Genomic DNA, 20,484 nt, shown 5'->3' with positions numbered 1-20,484 from the left:
AGGGTTTGTACCACTCAGTACAAATGCATGTGGAGCCCCACACCCAGCTAGATTGCATGAATGCTCCCAGAGCCATTGATGAATCGCACAGAGAAAGGCACCAGCCAAATCCCTTCCAACCCCCGCCCCCTCCCCCGGCTCCCAGCCTTGAACCACCGGAATACACTGACTTGCACTGCTCAAGATCCTTTCTTGAGCAATGCAAGTTTATTCATTGGTTCACCACTTCATCAATGGAAAGTGGACATACACCAGTCATTAAAAAGAAAAGGAGTACTTGTGGCACCTTAGAGACTAACCAATTTATTTGAGCATGAGCTTTCGTGAGCTACAGCTCACTTCATCGGATGCATACCATGGAAACTGCAGCAGACTTTATATACACACAGAGAATATGAAACAATACCTCCTCCCACCCCACTGTCCTGCTCGTAACACGGCTGTTACTCTGAAACACCAGTCATTGTAACCTGAGCAGATCTACCAACCATTTCAGTCAAACTCACTGGTAAGGATAAACACTAGATTAAGTTTATTGATTATAAAAGATAGGCAAAAAGTCAGAGCAGTTACTAAAATAAAAGATAAACATGCAATTGAAATTCTCAACCTATAGACTGGACAGAACATAAGTTCAGGCGTATCTGGTGGGCATTGCTGAGTCACCAGGCAAGGTTGAGCAATTCGCCTGGTGTGGCCTTGTCCAAGTGGGTCACTGAATTGCAACTCCCTTGCTGGACAACGGCTGTTTGATGGTGGGTCCACACCTGCCTGGGCATTGATTACCTCCCTTGTTGTTGTCTCTGGGGATCTAATATCTGCGCAATATCCCAATTCACAGCATATTTTAGTGACAACCATCTCCATAACTTCATGTGCACTAATAATCTACATATTTAGATAGGCTCTGATCTGCTGAAAGCCCTTGTTCTTTCCCCTGATACCTTACATGGCATGCTTTTTATGAATCCTAGAATATCAGGGTTGGAAGGGACCTCCTGAGGTCATCAATCCAACCTTCTGCTCAAAGCAGGACCAATCCCCAACTAAATCATCCCAGCCAGGGCTTTGTCAAGCCGGGCCTTAAAAACCTAAAAAGTATCACAGTTATATACATATGATGAATATGGGGATTACAGGGCCCTCCCCCAAGGGATAGAGTGTCATGCGTACATTTTTGAAGCGTCTCTGCATCTTCGGCTATGTGCACAACCTAATGTTCTAGTAGATTTAGACTAACCTAGATGAATGCCTTTTGATTCTTGCTTTATTTCCAGGGACTGCACCAGGTTGGAAGGTGGCAACTGACCTTTCACAAGACTGTCTGTGCCAAGACTAGGCCATGGAATCTCAAAATCAGACTTGGTCTCTGTGTAAACACCCATAAGGTTATCACTGCATACTTACACAGGACACCACCCCTCGGGAGCTCGTTTTGCTAGGAGTCTTGCAATCCATGGTTCCACTGCCCAAAGACTAAAGAGGCAGAAACTTGGCAAGTCTGGGAACACACGTTTTCCAAGAGCCACGCTGGTGCTGCACTGTGTAATTGACTCCAACAATGCCCTGCAAGTCTCATTCAGAGCATGCTATAGAAATACAATGCACTGCAAGGTCAGTTGGGAACCCTGTGGGGTGATCACCAATGCTCCAGCTGTCCAATACCATAATAAAAGGTACATTAAGGTTGTGGTTGTGAATGACAGTGCCCATTACTCCAAATCTATTCATAGCACCAGAGTAAATTGTTGCTTGGATAAGTGAAACTTGAAACTGTCCAGTCTGCCATTGTTGAAAATAACGACGGTGCGGCTTCCAGTGAAGACCTGAATTACGCGTAGTTCTAAGGAGTTTTCCCCTGCTGAACTACGCTAGTAAGGGTGGCTTTCTTGAGTATTCATGTGAACAGCCCACAGAAAAGCATGTGTTACAGGAGAATTTCTTTTCTTAACCACTTGCTGTGTCTCTACTGGGCTTTCCTGTTCTAAGCATATTGATCTTGGACTCAAAACATTGTAGCACCTTGTAGGCTGGCTTTTCCCACACCACTTCTTCCCTTTCTATTGGGCGAGAGCAGGTTGTGGTGGTGGTGTGGGTCTATTTTGTTGTTTTTTGTTTTTTTTTTAAATTTTCCTGTTAGGAATCAGTATTCACAGAAGCTGCTTAGGGACCAGGAAGGCTTTGATCCAGGATCCAGAAGGATAACTTTCCATTATAGTGGGGACATTGTTTTGAATTCAGTGGTTACATGTGTTTGTCTCAGCAAAAGAATTAGTTGTTGGAGGGGGCTTTCTGAGTGGGGGAGGAGGGGCAGGAAGGCAGAGTGATGGCCTGCAACATCTTAAGTTAATTTTAAATTAGAAAAGTGTGAAATCACTGCCATGAATAGTTTAAAAGAGAGCAAAACATCAGAAGAATCAAATATACAAAACTACGAGAAAAAATTATACAGTAGCAAGCAGATCAAAATGGCCTAAATTTCAGAACTGATGAGTGATTTTGGGGGGTCTCAAGTTCGGCACCTAAAAAACCTTACCCACCTCTAAAGGCCTCTAAATTCAGATAGCAGGTGCACAGCCCTTTGTGAGACTGGCCCTCTTTACAATGTCTCAAGTTGGGTACCAAAAACAGACACCCCCAAAATCACCAAGCAGTTTTGAAAATTTCGGCCAATGACTTAATATAAAAATCACACTCAAACAACCATTTTTGAGGTCTTTAGTCCTTCTGCTCTGGCATCCTTCCTCTGGTGGCAGCCAGTACTTGGATGCTCTTACTAATGACCTAGTCCTGTAAGGAAAATCCTGTTGCTGTCTGAGGGGTGACCATTCCCCAAAAGTGGAAGCTATATACTCATGATCTCTTCTAATGTTTGCTGCTGCTGGATGTATTTGAGCACGTCTTGGGAGAACACGTGCCAGGTGGTGGAACGTGTCCTAACACACCTTTCTAGTCACTACAGTGTGATTGGGTGATAATGAGAACACAGCAGGTGTAGCAGAGACACGACCTAAATATAATCCAGGGAATTTTGGAGGGTGTATGAATGTTTCAAAATGTTGTTGTTTATCGAAACTGTCCTGGCATTAGTGGGCAGGACAAAATGTCATCAACTGCTTTATAGAGTTAACACGCTTCCTCATTTCTCCAGTTTGTAATTATTGGATGTATCCAGCACAATGTACCAAGTATTTCCCTTTTGATCCTTTCTCTTGCAAGTTGGTAGCCCTCCACTTGAATAGCAGTTGCATAGACTGGGTGAGTGAGTGGTGGGTTGTGTGAGATCCGAACTCTTTAAAATGTCTTACCTCACATAGATCTATTTGGAGATGTTCCCATGATTCTTTAACGCCAGACCTGCCTACCCACCCCCTCGTACTCCTTTGACTTAGTCCAAGATCCTATTGCTGTAATCAGCGTCAGATGTGGACTGCCCATTTCTGAACATCTTCCCCCACACACAGTCCTTCCATTCCTTTTAAATGGCAGAAGGAGACCTTGACTGTTCCGATGCCCACCCTGCTCTATAAGGAAAGTAGTGGAAGACCCCATGACTTGGTGCATTTAAAAGAAGGCTGGACAAAGCAATAGGGAACATACTGCCAGGAACAGTCCATCGCTGGCAGGGGATGGACTAGTTGTGACCAAACAAGTATCTTCCATCTCGGATACCTAGGGGCCAGGGGTGACAATGGGTTTTGAACAGTGGTGCTCTTGGTCCCTCTCTGGAGGTGGGGAGCTGCAGGAGCTAGACAGGGTGTTACACTACACCTACCTGTCATTTGTAATCAAAGCTCGTAGCTATCTTGGCCATATTTTTAATTGTTAAATCTTTATCTAAGATTTGTGTGAGGTTTATTTCCAACCTTTTATAATTGAGCATGTTTGGGTCTCTTTTCTCCCTTCCTTTTGATTTGCACTTCTTCTGATGTGAGTTTCACAGCCCTTCAGGGAAATCACCTATCTTGTGCTGGTTCATGGCAAGCAACTTTATCGCCTTTTGTAAATACTTGCTGTAAGAAACATTCCACCTCTGATGCTACAGGAAGGCTGGGTGGCAGATGAGGGGTTTGGCTTTGTGTTTCCGCCCTGCCTTGATCTTGCTCTCTGTAATAGTCCAGCACTTGCTTCAGGAACCTGGGAGCAGGGGAACATTTTAGCAGGTCTTCCAGCCCTGCTGGGATGGGGTAAAGAAAAGCAGCCAATGAGTGTGAATTTTACAGTCTTGCAAAAAGAAAAGGAGTACTTGTGGCACCTTAGAGACTAACCAATTTATTTGAGCGTGAGCTACAGCTCACTTCATCGGATGCATACTGTGTCAAGGTTCCTCCCCCACTCTGAACTCTAGGGTACAGATGTGGGGACCTGCATGAAAAACCTCCTAAGCTTATCTTTACCAGCTTAGGTCAAAACTTCCCCAAGGTACAAAATATTCCACCCGTTGTCCTTGGACTGGCCGCTACCACCACCAAACTAATACTGGTTACTGGGGAAGAGCTGTTTGGACGCGTCCTTCCCCCCAAAATACTTCCCAAAACCTTGCACCCCACTTCCTGGACAAGGTTTGGTAAAAAGCCTCACCAATTTGCCTAAGTGACTACAGACCCAGACCCTTGGATCTTAAGAACAATGAACAATCCTCCCAACACTTGCACCCCCCCTTTCCTGGGAAATGTTGGATAAAAAGCCTCACCAATTTGCATAGGTGACCACAGACCCAAATCCTTGGATCTGAGAACAATGAAAAAGCATTCAGTTTTCTTACAAGAAGACTTTTAATAAAAATAGAAGTAAATAGAAATAAAGAAATCCCCCCTGTAAAATCAGGATGGTAGATATCTTGCAGGGTAATTAGATTCAAAAACATAGAGAACCCCTCTAGGCAAAACCTTAAGTTACAAAAAAGATACACAGACAGAAATAGTTATTCTATTCAGCACAATTCTTTTCTCCGCCATTTAAAGAAATCATAATCTAACACATACCTAGCTAGATTACTTACTAAAAGTTCTAAGACTCCATCCACAGTATGCATCCGATGAAGTGAGCTGTAGCTCACGAAAGCTCGTGCTCAAATAAATTGGTTAGTCTCTAAGGTGCCACAAGTACTCCTTTTCTTTTTGCGAATACAGACTAACAGGGCTGTTACTCTGAAACCTGTCATTTTACAGTCTTGCTCACTCCTGTTTCCCATCTGCTGACCTGAGCCATGCTGATGATTTCTGCATCTGCTCTCTTGAGTCTACTACTTCCCAGACTGAAGGGTTCACCTGCCTCATGATGGTGTCTATCAGGTTCCAGCAACTGACAAAGAATGGGCAATTTCAGGACCTTCCAACCTCTGTTGGCTTCTCTCTCTGCAGCTCAGAATCTGTCTATGACCTCTATTTTGCTGTTTGTTCCATTTCAAAATTGTATGAAGAAAATAGGAAGGACAGAAAATGCAAACAGATTGTAAGGCTTCTGTTCAGCTAGCCGTCGAGGGATCCAGTTGGGGCAGCTAGATCTCTGGGCATCAGAGAAGGCATAAAGCCTTGGGTACTGCATTTCATTTAGCCTCTCTCCCATACTGCATAGAGCAGCAGTTCTCAACCCGTGGGCTGCACATGGCCCAGTTAGTACACAGCTGCAGCCCAGCTGTGTGCTAAAGGCCACGGGCTGTGCAGGTCTGGGTTACCAGCTGCCTGACTGTCCAGCGCCACGGGGTCCAGCAGGCCCCACGTGGCGAGGTCCAGGGCTGCCCGCCTGGCTGGCCCTGCATGGCGCAGTCAGGGTCTGGGCTGCCAGCCTGCCCCAGGGTCGGGGTCTGGGCTGCCAGCCTGCCACCCTGCCACCCAGCCCCACTTTGTAGAGGGCTTGCTGCTGGGCCCTGCTGCTGGGCCCTCCGCTCAGGGCTCTGCTCCTGGCTCCACTTTGTGGAGGGGTCTCTGGGCGAGAGGCGCTGAGCATAGGGGTCTGTGGGGAGGAGTCGGGGGGATGCGCTGTGGCTGTCAACCTGAGGCACAGGTAACATATTGTGGGCCGCGGTGTGGCCCACAATGGTGGTGAGGTTGAGAACCACTGGCACAGAGGATAGACAAGAGCCAACATCCACTACATCTTTGGTCAGTATCTTAAGAGACTCAGCAGTTCCCTGCTCCATCTTTGACTTCTCTTTCTCAACAGGGATTGCTGTCATGCCCATTCCGTATCAAGCATTGGTTGATCTGATATAGATGCCTCCAAGCGTCAGTGACCGCCAACCTTGCGGTTCAGCTCAGCCAAACCAGAGTGTAAAGGGATCATTTGTGGACGCTTTCCTCCGTCTCCTCCACAAGCAAAGAGACAGTACTCTGGCCAAGACTGTGCTACCCTCCCCCCTGTCACTTCCGAGGGGGGAGAAACCTTCTCCCTGCTAGACTTTGCAGAGTCCCTCCAGGTAGTCTGGCTGGAAAGACAATGTGGGGCTTATAAATTTGGTTTCATGTTAGACTCTGAGTTAAGGCTGCTGCAGATTCAGAAGCTTGTTTTCTTCTTGAGTCTATCACAGCTCCGTTTGGGGGGTGGGAGTTACTGTCTCGCTTCCCGGCATGCAGCCTGACTTGTTCTTTCCTTGGGAAGGAGTAGCTCTTTATAGTATGTTCCCTCATCCCTCCCTTAAGGAAGCCCCCCCCAGTTTAATTAGAGTCATCAGGGAGGCAGTCTCCGTCTCATTCTTCCCACCCAGCAGGAACACCAGTAGGATTTTGTGAATGTTAAAAGGAGGATTAATTTAATCTGTGAGTGAGGAAAACTCTCTCTGCTCTTGGAGGGTTTTAAAACCTCCAGAATCACTGTGGTGAACTGTGTGTTTTGTATGGCATGCACTGCCTTCTTGACTACAATAGGAGCTGACCTCATTGGGGCTATTGCAGCTTCTTGGGCAGAAAGTCTGAGTGGGTGGATGGGTAGGGAGGAGACTCAGGAATGGAACTGCATAGAGCTAGTCACACCCTTCTCAAATGCATTAAACAATAATAAAGGTGTTTCTACTTCTACAGCTGCAGCCTGCATGTGCATTGTTACAGGTTTCTTATGGGGGTTGTTTGGCTGTAATGATTACAATACAATTGTCTTATCCATTCCGATTTGGTGAGTGTGAGAGGTGCAGGAAAGGCAGCCTGGCTGCTGGAAATATACATCTTGGCTCCGCCAGTCCGAGACCCATCCTAGGTTGCCCATTGTGGTGGGGGAATGGAGGGCAGAGATTCTTGTTTTCCCTGCTTCGGAGATAAGCCTTTAGCCTTGTTAGTAAGGAATGTCTTCATCTTTCTTCCTGATTTAGTAGTTGCCCTGTGGAAGTGTGTGCGGGGTTCTGAGCTGTGGCTGTGCAAAAAAGCCCCCCCTCAAAAGGCAACAAAAAGTCAAGTGCCCTTTGTTTGCTGCTAGCAAGTAGATCAAGGAGGATACCTCCATGCAGACACCCTGGTCTGGGTTGGTGGCAGGTAGAATGTTTTCCAGGTAAATGACTTGGCTCTGTTTGGAGTATAATGGGCTTGGTCAGAGCCCCTTCCTAAGCGTACCTTCTCACCACCTGTCAATATCCCAGGCAAGTTGAATCCATCATCTTCACTATTTCTGGCTTTTCTCTGAGAGTGGAAGCAAAGTAAATAGGGAAAAGCTTGATTGCATTAGATGACAATTGCTCAGAATAGGCTGCACACACTTTGTGAGGCTGGATAGTCTGGTGAGATTCCCCTTCATGATCTGGACCAACATGATTTACAGGTACACAGGAATCTCACCTGGCAAGGGTAATTTCCAGTTGAGTCATACTGGGTGGACTGGACAGCAGAAGCCTGAGCCACTCCCCCAGTGTTTGGAATGTCTGTGGGTTAAATATAGCAACTCTTGTCTGACTAGTGTCTCCAGCCTTCTTCAGAACCACAGCTTCCCTTCCTCCAAAAAGAATCGAGCTTCCAGTTACTGAAGCTAGGCCCAAGTGAGGTTCCCTTGTTTGTCAGTGTCACTGAACTGTTGTATTTTTTTGCCTTGTAAGGATTTATCCTGCTGCTGTTGATCAGCATTGTATCCTTTTGGTACAGAGGTGCTGCTTGATCTCCAAGCATTTCTTCCCTGGAGAGATCTGTGTTGCCCTCTGTAGCTATGAATGGCCCGATGACACTTCCAAAATTGTAAATATCAAGGAAAAGATGCATTTCTTGCTTCTAGTACTTTGCTGCTGTTGATCCTGGTTGTCCTCTGATCACAAACCTTTAGTATCCAGGTTCCTTATCTATACCCCCTGCAGGCTGATACTGAGAACCATTTGAACTGTGCAGTATCCAGTTTCCTTTCTCCTTCCTGCTAGCCCTGGTTCTGAGGTCTGGGGGTTCTTTGGAACTCTGAAGGTCCCTCCCCCTCGCTACTGTAACAATCATTCCTCCTACAAGTCTTGCAGGACAGCCCCCATCTCTTTTTGCTAAGCACCCTGGGGCACCATTCCCTCTGGAGCCTAGCACTGCTAAATCATCTGAAGCAGTGGTTCTTAAAATTATTTGATCGGGCCCCCTTTTTGTGTGTGTCTGAAAGCAGAGCGGAGAGCAGCAGCTGCTGGCTGGGTGCCCAGCTGTGAAGGCGGTGCGGTGCCAACACAGATCAGAAGTAAGGGTGGCAATGTGAAAAGTGATATTCGCCAATATCACTTTTCACAGCAGACTTAGCTCCCCATTGCCACCTACTTCTGCGCTGCTTCTGCCACCCCGGGGGCTGACAGCTAGAGCCCCACTGCCCCCGGTGAGGGATTAGGGGCGGAGAGGAGGAGAGCCCCAGCTCGTGTGGTGGGGCTCTGGCTGTCCCCTTTATTTCCTCCCCATGGGTGTGCATGGCCCTTCTGCAAGAGCCCCAGCCATCTGGGGCTGACAGCCAGAGCTCTTTTTTAAAAAAAAAAAAAAAGAGAAAACCACAGACAAACAACCAAACCACAGCTTGCTCTTCCCTTGACAGGTTCCTGTGCCTCCCTTGGGAGACCTGCCCCATAGTTTGAGAACCACTGATCTAAAGAAATCACTTGACCCCCTTTGCCATTAAGACAATGTATATTGTCTCCTCAGTGTTTTCCACTGCCATCAGCTCAGAATCCGAATGGCACTGGGAGGAAAACGTTCCTTATATTTGGACTGCAGGGAAGAATGTTATTTTAGGTGGATTTAATAAAAACTTTTCGCAAGGTCTTTCTGTCTGGACTAGGGTGAGCAGATGGCAAGTGTGAAAAATCAGGAAGGGGAGTGTGTGTGGGGTACGGTGGGGGGGGGGGGGGGGATAGGCACCTATATAAGACACAGCCCTGACTATTGGGACTGCCCCTATAAAATCAGGGCATCTGGTCACCCCAGTCTGGACAAGCAAATGGGAGCTTTCTCTTTTACTCAGACACCTCACCTGGTCACCTGTCTTGACTTGGGCTCCAAAGACACCTTGATAAATGAATTTAGGTTTTCCTGTAGCTTCTTACAGATCTTGGTGTCCTTTGCTTAGAAACTAGGGTTGGTTTGGTTTTTGCTTTTTAACTTCCTACAGCAATGCTTGTTAGTGAATCCCCCAATTAGTGTGGCAAGGGATTGTGGTCCCGGGATTAGAGTAGGGCTCTATCAAGAGGCCTCTGTTCTATGCCCAGTTGTTCTGATTTGCTGTGTAGTCTTCAGTTAGTAATTTACATACTCCTCTGTGCCTCAGTTTCCCATCTGTAAGATGGGGATAATACCTGCCTCAAAACAGGGCTGTGCAGCTTAAGAACTCTCTGAGATTCTTGAATGAAAGACCGATAGAAGCACAAAATATTATTTCTGTGTCTTCTAAGGCAAAAGTGTGCTAGGGAAACCTTCACAGGGATTATTTTTTCCCCTCTGAGGAAGTGAAAGAACAGCACACAAGCATGGGCCCTTTCTAACCTGAATGCAGAAGGTTTTTCATTTTAATTGCAAATCTGATACATGGTGGAACTCTCAGTGAATATAGTAGCACTTTACAGAACTGCCACCCCTGGGAGTTTAATGGGGTTGTTCACTTTTTTCTCTGCTTTCCGATGTGTAAAGAAGGCCTAAAAAAAATGCATGCAAGATCTGGTCTTTCCCCTTATTTTGCTGGAGGACTCACTGGAGATCTGGCATGGATTGAGAGCGCTCCCAATACCCTGCATTGAGGAAAGAAGGGGACTAAGATCCTCTCCCTGCACCTTCCCCCAGTGTTTAAGTTTTACATGGGTGTTGGTTTTAAAAGCTGCTTGTTTTTATTATCTGAATTAAAACCACTTCCCTCTCAATTAGGCTTCACTCCTCATGGCGTTGCCTTCCTAGTTTACTGGTAAGCCAGAGCCCTGCGAAGACTTGCTTTTTTCTTTTCTTTTTTTTTTTTTACATAAGGAATGCAAAAGAGAAGTTTTTTATTTTTTTTAAAAAACACAAACCTTCCAGCCCCCCTTTACATTAGAAAGAGGCACAAGCTCAATTTCTCACCCTCTCCCCTTTGTTTTGCAGGTCTTTTGAAAATGTTTTTGTTTTGTTTTTTGAAGCTCAAAAAAACCTCTGATCGCCAGTGACCCTTTGTATTTTAATATTTCTCTGTGTACGGTGCGTCTCCGAAGGTCCTGCCCCAGTGTTTGTACAGTGCCCTGCATGCTTGCACAGCTCTAAATATTTACTAAAGCGAAACCTGTTAGAGGCCATCAAAGGGCTACTATTTTTTTTCTGTTATGCAACCTCCTGTTACCATACTGTGCTGCTTAATATAGGGGGACTGGAATTTTCCTGACTATTAGGTGACCATTAGCACAGATTTCACTGTCACAAAATAACTGTTAAAATACTCAGCACTAGACTCTGCAAATGACTGCACAGCTGTAGCTCTTCTTTGTATGTAACTCCTTTGCAGGTGCACCATGAAATGTCCTATCTACACCCTTTCAGGGTTGGCATCTATACAACATGAGAAGGGATAAACTGCAACCTCCACCTAACCACCAGGAGAGAATCCTTCTGCCCTTCTCCTTATGTATGGTCCGTTTGCTGTTGAGGTTCCCCTTTGCTGTAATTAGGAGAACTGATGTTCCAAAGCGAGGTGGAAGCAGCATTGTATCCTGCTTAATATTTAAACAACACTTGATTAAATCTTGCACCCACCCTTCCCAAACAGCTGACTTGAAACAGTTGATTGTTGTAATTTCAGAAGCTGTATTGTGGCTTCTCCAAGGCTAGGAAAATGCAGTTTGTCCGGTGATCTGAATGACTTGACTTTCCTGTGTGGCTGCAGTTTTGAAGGTGCATTTGAAGATGCTGCTGGCACGTTAGCAGCTGTCTTTCTCGAGGTTCTGTCATGCACCCTGTAACCGAACCTTGAAGCAGCGTTACTAGGGGGTGGCAACACTGTTCATTTAGGCCAACCTCACTGCACCCACAAGTGCCTCCATTCTTCTCCCACAAGCTCCCTTCTATTTCAGGGGCTCAGTGCTACCCACACCCTCTCCCTCCTTTCAGGGGCTCTGTGTGCCCCTCATTCTCTCACCATGCCAGGAACTCTGCACACGTATGCCAGGAGTTTGTGCTTCTCTTCGCTCCATAATTCTGTGCCCTATTACTTCCTTTCCCCACCCTGATTGTTTCTCTTCTGTCAGGGAGTTAAGGTATTTGCATTGTTGACAGGTTAAATTCTGTTGGGCGAAGGGGCAGAGATGGATTAGAGGTATTAACTGGAAGGTGTTAACAGATGCCACCAACCAGTTCCTTAATCTAAAGACCGCTGGGGCTTGAAGCTGTGGCTCAACTAACCAGATGGTAGGGGTTCTGCATGTTCTCCAAAATCAATGGGGTCATGACCATTGCCAGGGACATTCCAGCCAATCAATTCCAACTTTCAGGGAGTGTTTGAAAGCTATCCCTTTGCATACAAGCTCAGCCAAAAGAGAAGAAAAAATAAACCCATGAGAGATTCTCATGGAAGCGCTGACTCTAACCACCAGCTTTTGCAGCTTCAAGGAACCACATCTCTTTGTGGTGTTTCCCTTATAGCTGCCTGATGCTGTTGGGCCACTCGCTGCTACTGAGGTTCAGTGGGTCTAAGGCGTGCAGGTTCAGATCTATAACTTGTAAAGTTGGGGTAAGCTGCTTTTGGGGTCTGCCTCATTCTGGAGTAGAAGAGCACGGAATGGCCCCTAGCGTGACTGACACGTCCCTCCCTTGTTCACTGTGTCTCTACAGCTGGTCAGCGAGAAAGTCGGTGGAGCTGAAGGGACCAAGCTTGATGATGACTTCAAAGAAATGGAAAAGGTGAGTAGGGTAACAGACGGCTTTGTGTGCCTCTCCGCGCGTTTCCGAGGCGGGTACTGACTGGATTGCACTGCTGTTGGGTCATCTTCTCCTTGCAGAAAGTGGATGTTACCAGCAAGGCAGTCACAGAAGTATTAACCAGAACTACAGAATACCTGCAACCCAACCCAGGTAAGCGCCCACAGCCAGCCCTGCTCTGCCAGCATCCTTCAGGTGCTCCTCCCATTGCATAAGGGGGGAGAGGCCATTATCATGCAGAGAGTGGGGAAAGCTCAGAAACGCCAGCCTATTTGGCTTTGGGGTGGCCCCTTTCCAGTGGGCTACTGGGTTATAAGCATTGCTGCCTTCTACTGGAAATATGCTGGCCCAGCTTGTGTGACAGCCATGTCCTCCCCTTCCATGAGCAAGTGGAGTTTCTGCTTCTAGCAGAGCTCATTCGGGCTTTGAGGCCCATGTGAACCTGAATTTAAATTTTGATGTCACCCTGTGTAACCTCTCTAGACTATTCCAGCTGGCGCTTGGCAATTACGCCCCTGTCCAGCTATGTTTCACTTGTTCAAGGGCAGTCTCCATCCTTGTGATGTTTTCTCTGAGCCCAGAAAATCAGATTGACTGTCAAATAGTCACCCATGTCCTTTGGGTTCAAGATGTAGCAGATGGGCTACTGACTCCAGGGTGTTTGGGAACTGAGTTGTCTCCTATGAGGTGGGAGGCGAGTATGTCACGGTCATTCCTGGAGCCTGACTGCCTTCCTGTTACAGTCCAGTCAGTCTCATTGACTCCAGCACACCAGGGATTAACTAGAACGACAGGAGGGCTGGTGAACTTCTCTTTAGACCTTGTTGGCGAGCTCTGAACTATTTTCTGCTTGCTGTCTTGGAAGGGGCCATTTTTTAGAGCCAGCGATATTTCTGGGAGACTAAAACAATAAGCTTTCTTGGCCAGTGGAGTAACTTTGGGGGGAAAAAAAAAAGCTGGCAAACAGTCACTGCTTGCTGGCCAAGTCCACTAATTGCAAACACAGATGTGGCTGTCTCTTTGTGCCAGCTTCCAGAGCCAAGCTAACAATGCTCAACACGATGTCGAAGATCCGCGGGCAGGTGAAAAACCCTGGCTATCCACAGTCGGAAGGGCTCCTGGGGGAGAGCATGATCCGGTACGGGAAGGAGTTGGGCGACGAATCCAATTTCGGTAAGTGCTCCATTGGGCCGGCCAGCCCCTAAGTGAGCTGATAGGAAGTAAATTCCTGTTACTGGGTTTCCTTAAATCTTACTGTAAATCACTGACCTGGTCACATGAGTCAAGTGGAGAAAAAAAGGAAACTGACCGTGCAGATAGGGAAATGACATTTCACTGGGGTCAGGAGTAGGATTAGGGGATGGCAAAAGCACCTCTTAAAGAAGTAGTGTATGCAAACCGAGCTCCTGATATGCCTTGTTAGACTCTTAACCCTGCTCCCAGCCATCTTTCTGCTGCTTTAATCTGCTTTCAAGTGTCTTTTAAAGTCCTAGCCACTGCCGCCTCTAGTGACCCAAACCAGCCATTGGTCAGTGCTGTGGAGTGGATGCATCTACAGAAAAATGAGCTGGAGTCTAGACTGTCTCACGGCCGACAGTTCTGTGGATGATCTGCGGTTTGGCCCTGACCTTGCATGGAGTTGAGCACCTTCTAGGAAATGCTGAGCACCCTCTGCTCCCAACACCTCCTGGGAAGTGCTCAGCATCATGCAGGATCAGACCAAGTTTGTATTTCTAGGGCTCCCTGGTGCGATGGGTGGCGCATGTCTCAGAAATGAACTTAGAATCCTTATTAATAGTACTGATATAACTCACGGTAGCCACTTCTGCAGCTCCCCCCATTGTAACGAGCGCCTTGCATTCAGTCACAATCCTCTCCACACCCCTATAAGCGCCATCCCCATTTTACAAGAGGGGCACAGAGCATTTAACTGACTTGCCCAAGGTTAGGCAGGGAATCTGGCAGAGCAGAGTCTAGAATCCAGAACTTTGAAGTCCCAGTCAACTGCCTCCTCAGGATGCAGAGTTCTCCTGCTGACTCAAACTGAGCAAATTTGACATGGAAAGTAGCGAGGGAAGAGATCAAGAGCCCTACAATGCAATTTTAACTGCAACTGGACTCCGAGGGGGTCACAGCCAAAAATCTTTCCACGTGGTATTGCCTCATTCCCATGAAGCAAGCCATGCGTGACTTGTGGGGATGTGGGGGCGGAGAAAGGAAGCCATTTGATGACAGCAGTATTAATCCACCAAAACATTGCAGCCTTCCCATGTGGCTGGGTTCAGGACGGCTCACAGCTGTGTGATCACTTCATAGCATGGGGCGGAACGTTCCCTGATCTGGAAGATTAAACGTTAGGTTTTTTGAGGAGTGGCTGTACTCCAGTGATTCCCTGGCTAGCTTTCTCCTTGGCTGGAGAAAACATTACTACAATACAGGATCTGAAAAGTAGTAGGGGGAAGTAAGTTTTAAGAGGACCCTATAAAACACAGCTACCTTAAACAGCCTCTCCTTTATAGGGACACCATCAGGTTTAGAAATGTATGTTTTAATAATGCAGCCTTCCCTGTGTTGCGGTATCTTGGGTTATTAACTCTGAAAGAACTTTTTAGAAATGGACTTTTTGCACATTTTTGTTTTAGCTGGGGCGATGAAAATAGATTAAATTTATTTATAGTAAATTTCACTTTCATATTCTCTTGCCCTTACCCGGTGCTGAAATGCTTGGGTTGCGAACACGGCAGGAGATCGTTTATTAATTCATAATTGTTTCCCTTGGAATTGTAGAAAACCAATCACAGAAGCATTTCTGTTCATCTGACATTATTAGCTTGTCAGACTTTAGATACCCTGGCAGGAAAAACTGAAAATAGAAAGGTTTTGTACAAACCTATTTTATAAGATCTTTAATTTTGGGTGTAAATTGAACCTAACAGTAATAGATTTGAGTTAACGATCTAAGCATGAATGAAAAAAATGAAGAAAAATATCTTGGGTTGCTGCCAACATCTGGGGAAATTTTATTTTAAAAATGTATCAAAATGCCTTGAGACTAATCCGAAGACTTAGCTGGGGCCACCGTAGCATTTGCCCTTCCTGTAGCACTTTGCATCAGAGAGTTCCAACCATTTTATATAGAGACGCCTTCAGGATGTCTCAGACCCCTGTGAAAAAGGTAGGCATTTTCTGTGTTTTACAGGTGAGGACCATGGGGCACAGAAAAGTGAAATGAGTTGCCAGAGATCACACAATGTGTGTCAGAACTGGAAATAGAAGCTAGGAGTCCCAATTCCACACCACCTGCTCTAACCACTAGGTTGTGCTCCCTCCCTGTGCTACTCCAGTTGATCCAAATGAGAACTTATGGGTGTTTGATACGTGACTGGGGCTCATGCATGCTGAGTGTCTTGGCAGAGCGGTTCTGCGTGCAGCTGCCACAGACTCCGGCTTTAACTGGCTGGCTCTTTTTTTCTCTCTGACCTGCTCTTTTTCCTTTCTTCTCTCACGTGAAGGTGACGCGCTTCTTGATGCTGGTGAAGCTATGAAACGATTGGCTGAAGTGAAAGACTCGCTGGATATTGAAGTCAAACAGAACTTTATTGATCCTCTCCAGAACCTGTGTGACAAAGACCTGAAAGAGATCCAGGTAAGTGGGAAGATTTTTCTCTTTCTCTCTTCCCCTCCGCCCCCCCTTCAGACTCTGGCCTCTTCAGGTTTTTAGCACCTGCTGTAATGTCCAGTATCGCTGCAGGACCCAAAGTAGACTTGCACAGCATCTGGTTTTGTTACCCTGCGTTTTGCATGCTTTCTCTGTATTTTCCTTGGATCCACTCGCATTTTCCTCTGGTGTGTTTAATATCCTCTGCCGCCGCCGCTGCTGTTCCTTGACCAGCCCATGACGGGGGATGTTTCTTGCAACAGTTTCCAGATTTATTCACTCACTCTAAGCTACCTTCATAACATACTTTAGATCTCCTGACTTACGTTGTGTAGCTACAGGTACTTGGATTGTTTGCATTGTGGATTCCTGAGACTGACAAATGGGGACATTGCCTTGCGTGCATTTTATAAGCCATTGATCAGCTTTCAGTTCCAGTGTCCCAGTATCCTGAAATATAGATCATGGGCTGCATGTGTCTTTTTCTTGCTCACCTACTTATCATGAGAAGCCCAGAAACAACCCCACAAGGATGCTTTATCACTGCACCTGTCCCCGCTGAGAAGGTCTGCTCATAGCTAGCCCTCACCTTCCTCGCATTCACAAGAGACAAGGCTCTTGAACACCACAGGTTTTGCAGTGGGAACCGTTGAAACCTATATCAAACCAGTCAAAATCGCCTGAGAACCGGTTCTCGCTTACAATGTGACCTATATGAACTGACTCCCAAACTAGCTATATAACAGATTTACTGAGCACCCGCAAACTTGTCAGGTGCCGTACAGTCAAATTAAGACAGACATGATCCCTGTCTACTTTCAGCCTCAGAAGAGAGGTGACAAGCCCAGGGCTTGTAACTGAAGTGTTGTATCTAAAGACTCTTGACTGCCCAGCGGAGAACCGAAGGCAAGGGGCCAGCTGTGCAATTCTCCTTTAAAAGTGATTTATGGCAAGCAGACCCATGCTGAACTGGGGCAGTTTGGGTTCCCTCCAGTTTATGAACAGAAAAGGGGTGGGGGGTGGAAATGTACTTTCTTGCCAACTTTATGGCCGTTTCCAAACAATGAAAAAGAAACCATAGTCACAGCAATCATAAATCCTCTGCTGAACTGGATCCAAGTAGTTCCCTCCTCCCCCGCACTGCTCTTCATTCCTGACCTTCAGCATCCCCTGTGGAGCATTGCACACTGCGATCTGTAGTCTGCGGGGAGCCTGTCTGAAAGTGATGCCAGCAGTTGCCTATTCTGGGTGGTGGGAGGCTGGGTTGTTTGGTTTTTTGCTGTGTTCACTGGGAAAAGCTTGGGTGCCCCGGCCCGTGGTTTTAGTTCAACCGCTCATAACCCTTCTCTCCCAAGCACCATCTTAAGAAGCTGGAAGGCAGGCGCCTGGACTTTGACTACAAGAAAAAACGTCAGGGGAAGATCCCAGACGAGGAGCTCCGCCAGGCCCTGGAGAAATTTGAAGAGTCCAAGGAAATAGCTGAGACAAGCATGCACAACCTCCTGGAGACTGACGTGAGTGTCCCCTAGAGATCACTGCGCTCTTCCCTCTTGGTTCGTCTGCGCGCCGCTGGGGCGCTGCCTAAGCGGCTGCACTGCTGTGCGCGCGTCTGGGGCAGCAGGGGGCTGGGTGCTTTTATCGGGGGGCGGGGGAGAGTGTCTGGCGCTCTAATACTCTTAAAAAATGACACCAAATCTCCTGTCATGCCCCTTCCAATGGGCCCCTATTGTGATCCTGCACCCCCGTCCCCTGATGTTTCCATTCTGGGCCCCCCCCCCCTTTGCAAATGCCCTTCAGTCCTGACCCTGTAGCCCCCTCCCTGCTGATGCAGGCCAGGGCTGAGACTGATAATTCTACGAATGAGGCAGTGTGGAGACTCTTCTGTGTACATGTTTGGTCAGGACATGGCTGACACAGCTCATTCAGTCATGATGCAAAATGTCTGCTAAACCCATGTCCTCCGAGGTGCCAAGCTGTCGGCCACTGTCTCGCTGAGCCTGAGCGAATGACTGAACTTTAAGGTCCCTAACTCTTAAGACTTCTCTCTGCATGTAAATTTCAAGCTGCTTTTCGCATGTTTCCCAGTGTGGGTGTAAGCCCCCAGTGGAGCAATGGAAGTCTCCTGTAGTAGCGTGTGAAAGCCACTCATTGCAGTTTATGATCCTTGCAGATTGAGCAAGTAAGCCAGCTCTCAGCCCTGGTGGATGCCCAGGTAGATTACCACAGACAAGCAGTGCAGATCCTGGATGAGCTTGCAGAGAAACTCAAACGCAGGTGAGGCTTCCTAGGGCCACTGTGGATCCTGTGGGAGGAGAGAAGCGTGGTGGACACTGTAACTTGGGAGCTAGGGGCCAGAAGATATCTGGCTTCTTCCTCCGCAGTTTATTCCCTGGCAATAGAAGCTGTAGGAGCCTTTGAGGGTAGCTTTATCACTGCATCTCTTAGGCTTTCATGGTGAGTGATTTGTGTCTGCATGATCAGTTTTCTACAAAAGGCACTTTCTGGCATCTGGTGTGAAACCTCCCTGCAAACTCCCTGGGTTAATAGTTTCTTGCCACTTTTGGCCATCTCTGGATCAAAACATAAATGCTCCCAATGAAATTGAAGATGCAAGTTGATTCCTTCTTGAACTGGGGGACGGATAGGGGGAAAGGCTGGGGAGCAGGGCAGAGCACACACCGAGTCCTGTGTTTATGTAAACAATTGCAGCTCCTTAACAGGCCACTGGTGTTGGATGTGGGAGTTGTGGCCAGAACGCTGTTGGCATTTCTGATTTGATTCTGTTTCGACTCAGTAGATCCTGCCGCCTCCATTGTCAAGAAGATGAACTAGCATTATGCAAATACCTTTGAATTAGTCCCCTCTGGCTTCCCTTGTCATCTGGCTCCATGTCTGATTTATTACAGTAGCATCCAAAGGCCCTAATCTGGATCAGGGCCCCATTGTCCTATGTGCTGGCCCACATGGTTGGACAAGGTCTCTGCCCTAAAGACCTTGTGATCTATTTAAAGATGGGACACAAGCAGGCGGCAGAAAGGCGGAGAGGAGGAGGATAACAGTAGTAACAGGCTGGTGACCGCCACTAAAATCAAGCACAATTCCGCAAAGCAGAGTTGATGGATCTCGGTGCCTGCTTGGGTGGCTCCTTGTTTTTCAGCAAAGTCTTGCTCTATCCTCTGCACACGTTAGTGTGTCTCTGTAACCTGGGCTGCAAACATGTGACTTCCATGTGCCCCCTGGCATGTTGCGGATGGAACCCTGGAGCACAGTCTTGTAAATGGAATACAGATTAGTGTCTGGTGTGGAGAAGCAGGAGGAAATGCATTCCCCAAGTGACTCTGCACTGGGGCTTGGAGGAATCCTGGCCTGGGCTGTGGAACCTTTACTGTGGCTGTTAAAAGCAAGAAGCTCCAGGTTTAATATCAGCCAGCCATAAGGATCTTCATGCAGGGAGCTAATTCTGCAATCTCCCTCCTGTTCCCAGTTTTTTCCCTTAACCCCCATGTAACTTCGTTCATGCTCCAGTGACATGCACCTTCTTTTCAAATGAGGTGTTAAAAGATTCTGTCCCCGGTGTGGTGTTCAAATGTGTTTGGATTACTAGGCATACTTGTTAGGCTGCTTTGCTGGAGGGGCTGAGTCACGAAAAGAGCCTGAAAGAACTAAATATGTGTAGTTTTGCCACACTGGGATGCAGTGTGGTCTAGTGGTTAGAGCCCCCGGACAAAGTCTCAGGAGACCTTGGTTCAGTTCCTGGCTCTGCTGCCACCGTGCTGCATTGTCTTGGGCAAGTTGCTCCCCCCATGCCTCAGTTTCCCCATCTGTAAAATGGCAGTAATGATATGGACCTCCGTTGTAAAGCACTTGGAGATCTGTTGATGGAACGCACTAGATAGGAGCTGGGGGCTTGCATTGAGCTGCCTGCTAGGGTATCTCCCTCAAGCCATGTTCCCCAGAAATCCTGCAGAGTAGTGTGACTATTCTCCATCTATTACTACCTTGTGTTTGAGTTCCTCCTTCATGCATGGGAATTGATGCATGCCAAGTAGTCTCTGGTTTAAATTAATATGGGCAGGAGTTGGGAGTATCCTGGAAAGTTAGAGAATGCAAACTACTGGAACAGTGGCCTCTGCTGGCCAAAGAGAAATAATGCTCCGAAAGCAGATTCCCTTTAAGGCAAGAGTGGTGGGAATTTGCCCTCGCTGCCTGAGAGAGGTAGCCGGGGAGCCTTTTCCAGGGCAAAAGCAGATCTCTGCATGGGGGGAAGGGTGAAAATAAAACCAGTCAGTCATGCTCTGGGACTCAATTGACAGATTTCATGCCAGTGACTCTGGGGAACTGGAGTCCAGAACCAAACTGATCTGGCCAGGTGAGGCTGAGGTAGGAGCAAGGCAGATGGGCGAGAACTGAATTATGTGTAACTCATCTAGATGCTCCGGGGGTTGCAAGGCCTTGTTGTGTAGGATATGACTCCTCTCTTCCCCCAACCAGTACACAGACTCTTTGTGAATCTTTGTGGTTAGTAGAGAC

The 20,484-nt window shown here is 47.2% G+C and overlaps 1 protein-coding gene across 6 annotated transcripts in view; it reads left to right on the top strand.

Moving 5' to 3' along the window:
- Positions 1 to 20,484, top strand: part of SH3GL1 (SH3 domain containing GRB2 like 1, endophilin A2) — a 59,798-nt gene that overhangs the window by 31,858 nt on the left and 7,456 nt on the right. For 4 of the 6 annotated variants that reach the window (XM_073324497.2, XM_073324492.2, XM_073324495.2 and 1 more), the window contains 6 exons: positions 12,210 to 12,278; positions 12,377 to 12,449; positions 13,326 to 13,469; positions 15,809 to 15,942; positions 17,310 to 17,468; positions 18,125 to 18,228. In XM_073324497.2, coding sequence (XP_073180598.1) covers positions 12,270 to 12,278; positions 12,377 to 12,449; positions 13,326 to 13,469; positions 15,809 to 15,942; positions 17,310 to 17,468; positions 18,125 to 18,228 — 623 coding nt within the window. In that variant the 5' untranslated portion in view covers positions 12,210 to 12,269. Of the gene's footprint in view, positions 1 to 1,277; positions 1,615 to 6,279; positions 6,419 to 12,209; positions 12,279 to 12,376; positions 12,450 to 13,325; positions 13,470 to 15,808; positions 15,943 to 17,309; positions 17,469 to 18,124; positions 18,229 to 20,484 lie in introns of those variants that run through there. The other 2 variants (XM_073324493.2, XM_073324496.2) reach the window with 2 other exon arrangements.

This window comes from Lepidochelys kempii, chromosome 25 (genome assembly GCF_965140285.1).
Source record: "Lepidochelys kempii isolate rLepKem1 chromosome 25, rLepKem1.hap1, whole genome shotgun sequence".
Taxonomy (NCBI): domain Eukaryota; kingdom Metazoa; phylum Chordata; order Testudines; family Cheloniidae; genus Lepidochelys; species Lepidochelys kempii.
The sequence above is the reverse complement of the archived record's forward strand: the minus strand, read 5'-3'. Positions and strand labels throughout refer to the sequence as shown.